Consider the following 4,984-nt stretch of genomic DNA (forward strand, 5'->3'; position numbering starts at 1 on the left):
AGAAAGAAAGAAAGAAAGAAAGAAAGAAAGGGAAAGGAAAAAGGAAAGAAAGAAAGAAAGAAAGAAAGAAAGAAAGAAAGAAAGAAAGAAAGAAAAAGAAAGAAAGAAAGAAAGGAAGGAAGGAAGGAAGAGAGAGAAGCCAGGGAGGATAAAATGCACAGATGTGACTGATGGTAGGCAAGGCTGGGATGAAAGATTGCTAGGACATTATGTTTGAAATAAGTATCATTTCACCATTTGAGTATTACTAGTCCCAAACCAGAAGGTAAATTAATGAATGCTGTGTGACCAGAGGGTGAAATATGGGCTGTGTCACAGTGAGTAAGCCACCTGAGAAGTTATAGATTTCCCAGTGAGCATAGGATGTCCAGAGGACATGCTTCCTGGAAGGACTGAGGCATTCTCAGACATGCCCGTATGTCCTTCTGCCACGAATGCAAAGGGGGAACGCCACTGGATGGATCTGTTAAACCTGTAGTTACAAAACTAAACCTGCAGGTGATCTGAGCATCTTCATCTATGCGTCGAGAAATATTATTCTCCCAAGAGTCACTGAAAGTCATGGAGCTCTCATATATGATATGTGTCATCAAATTACCTTCCATGACTATTAACGCAAATAGGAACATGAACATCATGGCACGCGATGTTATAAACATGAGTACCCCTGACGCTTGGTCAGATCTCAATCAATCGACAATGAACAATGACAAGGAATAAAGGCGCTTTTCAGGTGAGAATCGCAAAAGCCTGCAGGACGCGTTGTCTTGTTCTCCCTAAGTTATTGCTAAACAAGAGCCCTTGCAAATTAGAATAAATATGCAGCCAAACAGAGAATAAAGTAAATGCATCCCCTACCCCGGTGTTGGTATCCACAGGAGCAGCTCCTTATTACTAAATTTTAGAGACACATATTGAGATAAGCTTGGTAGGTAGGAAATTACAGGAAGATAATGTAATTCTGCAGTCATAAAATATTCCATAATGGAAGGGGCTGCAAGACGATTTTGGCACCAGCAACATTTGCTTTTGTAATATGATCATATGTTAAGGTGATTTTAAAAAATCAATTTAAAAATTCATAAGATGATTTTATTCTCCTATTACAATACAGGTTTATTATGCAATATTTCATCCAGGGACTGTTTCGGGGGTGGCTATTTTACAGGACAAATGTTCGCTTGGGTCACTTGATTCCAAAGATAGAACAAAGCCCATCTTTCAAATAGAATGTTTTATAATCCATCTCTACCATTGCCCCCATTGATAATTCCCAGTTCACAAAAACTATGCATGCACCCGTGCCTGGCAAACCCACAAGCATCCTTGCATGCAGCACCCTAGACAAGCAACACTGTTAACTAGTGACAGCGGTTCATCTGCTGTCCTCACTAACCAGTAGCATAAAACGTGGCTATACAAACAGAGCCTAGCCAATATTTTCCTGTCCAAATCCCTCCGCTATCTCCTCATCTTCAAAACTGACCCTACAGCTGAAAAATGATAACAGATGCACTCAAATTTTTAGAAAGAGTCACACTGTGCAATACGTCCTACAAGAGTTTGCTAAGAGAATTGTGTCTTGGAAATGACACTGCTTTCAAGCTGACTTATGACTCACACAGACAGGCACATTGTCACTATTAGCTGGGGACTGACCTGGTATTGGTTGAGCTGCTAATACCACAGTGGGGAAAGGCCTGGAGGCAGGAGCTGGCCTAGACAGAGATGGAGTTACTTGGTTTGCCAGAAAGTGAGGTTTTTCATGGCTGTGGAAGAGTCCTGATTCCTCGGGATATATCCACGTGGAGTCCAGAGCAAATGAATTGTTTAAAAAGATCTGTCCAAAAGAAAGGCAAACAAAACATTCACAAACGAAACACTTGGTGGAATAGACAGGTGTATACTATTGTTCCCTGGCCCACTGGTGGGTGTTATACTACTGGATAAACCATAAAAGTGTGAATTTAAAACTTAAAGAAAGGAATTGCTGTAAGACACCAGAAAAAGACCTCTAGCTGAGACTGAGCTAATCTTCAACTAGCTAGGTCAGTGCAACAGCCAGGTGAAAAACTGAAGAATCACCTGATGAGATCACCATTTTGGATGGTAGAACAAGTTAACATGTTATTCCATCTTTCATATTCAAGTAAGTAAATGATATTTGGGACACGAGTTCATAAGCCATCAGAAAGGAGAAAAAAAAACAAAGTAGAACTCATGAGAAAAAATTCCTTTTCAAAATGTGAAACTTGCATTTTATAATATTTAAGAGTGGATTTTGACCAATGGTTGTAGATTTTAAAGTTGAAAAAATTCTGATTCAGAAATTGTTGCTTTTTCAACAGAACCCAATTGTTTGAGTCATGACAAAATTATCCCTATCTGCTGCTGTCTTTTAACAGGTCAGTCTGGTTCCGGGATGAGCCTTCTCTGTACTCAAATAGACAATCTATTACAATTAGAAAATGTGAAATGTTTTCTGTTAACATGGTGATACTCAGCGACTTATCAATTAAAAATCCACTTATCCAATTAAATCGCTTGCACTTTTACCTTGTAATTAGGCATCCTCTTGTCTATCCAGCTTTTCCCAACAGGAGGTGGCAGAGCAGAAGGGCAGACATGTGGGAAAAGGGGCACCAACTCCACAGCAGAGGAGGGGGATAGTCCTATGGATGGAGAATAGCCACCAAACAGCCACTGGGACCCAAAATTGAGAGAGAGGAGAGAGAGAGAAAGAGAGAGAGAGAGAGAGAGAGAGAGAGAGAGAGAGAGAGAGAGAGAGAAACATTAGCCTTGTTTGTACCAAAAGACGCCAGAGTAGCTGTTATGATAAAGGAATTTAAGCATAGAAATTTGATGAGAATATTATATAATTTCCAATCAAGAAAGACCATGAACATTTATAAATTACAGAGAGACTTGTGAAAGTTTCATATCTGGATCATCATAAAATTATCAATTCAGTATCTGTCAATATTGGGGAGGAACTTCTAAGATAAGACAATGAGAGACTCAGGAAATGGGACTTCTACAGCCCAAAGGTTACACAGAAACCTGGCAAAACTAAGTAGGTCATGAAACAAATCCTAAAGTCAGGAATCTTGGAAAGGAATTGGGGTGGGGGTGATGGGGTGGGGGGGAACAAAAGAGAGTGTGTGTGTGTGGGGGGAGAAACCAGAAACCCTTCTATTCGTGCAGGAAACTAACATAATTAAAAAAATAGAAAAAGAAAAGAGTTTCTGGCTTGGGCGGATGGGAAGGGCAAAGGCTGGCTTTGGGACCATTTCTTTTGAATTCCCATTCTCTCTTCACGGAGAGCACAGAGCTGATCTCTGGCATCCCCATCAGTGTGGCAATTTGCACCCATCTCATTTACTATTTTGAAACTGTTTTAAGGAGCTAACATTGTAACTTTCTCACGGTTCATTAATACAAACAGAAACTAGAGCCAAGGAAATGTAAGGACTCCTTGGCTGAAGATCTCAGACAGACAGCACAGGAAGGGACAGACACTAAGTACAGGTCACCCAGTAACCCCCCTCCCGCTTCTTCACCCCAGCAAGGTGGGGGTGGGGAAAGACTCAGCGGCTGCTCCTTCAAAGGCACAAGGGTTTTCTTGTTCTGCTGTATGTAAAATGGCTTTCTGATTCTAGCTATCCTTACTTAGATAGTGAATAGCAGAAAATATGCAAATGACAAATGCTAAGATTTTCCGGATTTTTCCTTTTAATTTATTGGAGGGCACAAGAGCTGGGAGGGGGCAGTTTTCAACATTATGTACCTCTAGCGGTAACACCCTGAAATGACAGCCCTCCTAAACATGGCAAAAGCTACCAGAGCTTATCCAATAAAGCCTAATACGTAGTGCATCACACATCAAGATAGGATGCCCAGTATGGCACGTATCATTATCGTTAAGTCCAAGGAACAGCTTAGGGGAAGTTTCATGATGTCTTCTAGAAAAATTTACAAGGTGGTACCGGGTTAAAATTAATTAAAAGGGGTATTGTAGCTGAACGCTTATTTGAATATACTAATTAGGTCTGTTTCGGAATGAAATATATGCTATTCCTGTATTCAAATTCATTTGCACAGATAGTGAACAATATATTTGACCAGAGCCAGGAAAGGTTGCAACATCGCGCCGTCAGTCGAAGGCATAGTCACTTTTCTTTGCTGTTCCAGGCTCTGCATGCCAAACTCTTTTAAAGTGGAATCTGGCTTAAGGAAATTCAAATGGCAGGAGAGGAAATCCCCACCCCCCAAAACATTTTCAAGGCAGGATTTCCAGGCTGCCTTCCGTGGCTGGAATTCTCTTAAGCCCTGCCTTAAATCTATGTGAAGGAGTAGGGGGACCAGATCAGAATCAGAAATAGCTATTGATCCGCAGCTTGCTTTCTAGTCTGGCGGAGACTGTAAAAGTATTAACTTCGAGGCGATGGCAGCCACGATAGTTGGTTGCCGCGCTGTGATACGCAGCGGCGACTTCAGCACCGCGCTCTGGACAGCGCCCGGCGCCTGGGGAAAGTTGGGTCCAGGCTCTCTGGCTCCTACTAGGGATGCAGGGTCTGAGCCGCTCTGATGAAAGCCAGAGGGGGAATATAAAAATAATAATAATAATAAAAATAAAAAAAACTGCCAAGGCAAAACCGGACTTCGAAGCATGAACTTTCTTGCCAATGTATGACTGCGAGGCTGCGTCCAGATGGTGTGGAGAACCAAAAACCACCTGGGAAGGGAGGAGCGCCAACCCAGACTGGGGAAAGGAAGGGACCCGTAATCCTGAGCCTGAGTGGGGACCGGAGCCGGGACGTTACCTGTCCGGGGAGCAGGGGATAATTGTGCACGGCGTGATCTGGCGCAGAGGGCAGCGGCAGCAGAGGCAGCAGGGGCTCGCCCGGGGCTGGCCAGCCCGGCAACCGCGCAAGCAGCGGGGCGGCGGCGGGCTGCGCCGAAGCCAGTAGCACCGGCGGGGGCG

The 4,984-nt window shown here is 43.1% G+C and overlaps 1 protein-coding gene across 1 annotated transcript in view; it reads right to left on the reverse strand.

Annotated features, from left to right (window-relative positions):
- Tcerg1l (transcription elongation regulator 1 like) overlaps positions 1–4,984 on the reverse strand; it is a 180,600-nt gene that overhangs the window by 168,858 nt on the left and 6,758 nt on the right. The window contains exons 4-6 of the mRNA XM_005351432.2: positions 4,824–4,982; positions 2,557–2,703; positions 1,660–1,840 (exon numbers count right to left, since the gene is read on the reverse strand). Of these exons, the coding sequence (XP_005351489.2) occupies positions 1,660–1,840; positions 2,557–2,703; positions 4,824–4,982 (487 nt within the window). The remainder of the gene's footprint in view (positions 1–1,659; positions 1,841–2,556; positions 2,704–4,823; positions 4,983–4,984) is intronic.

Source organism: Microtus ochrogaster, chromosome 8, assembly GCF_000317375.1.
Source record: "Microtus ochrogaster isolate Prairie Vole_2 chromosome 8, MicOch1.0, whole genome shotgun sequence".
Taxonomy (NCBI): Eukaryota; Metazoa; Chordata; class Mammalia; order Rodentia; family Cricetidae; genus Microtus; species Microtus ochrogaster.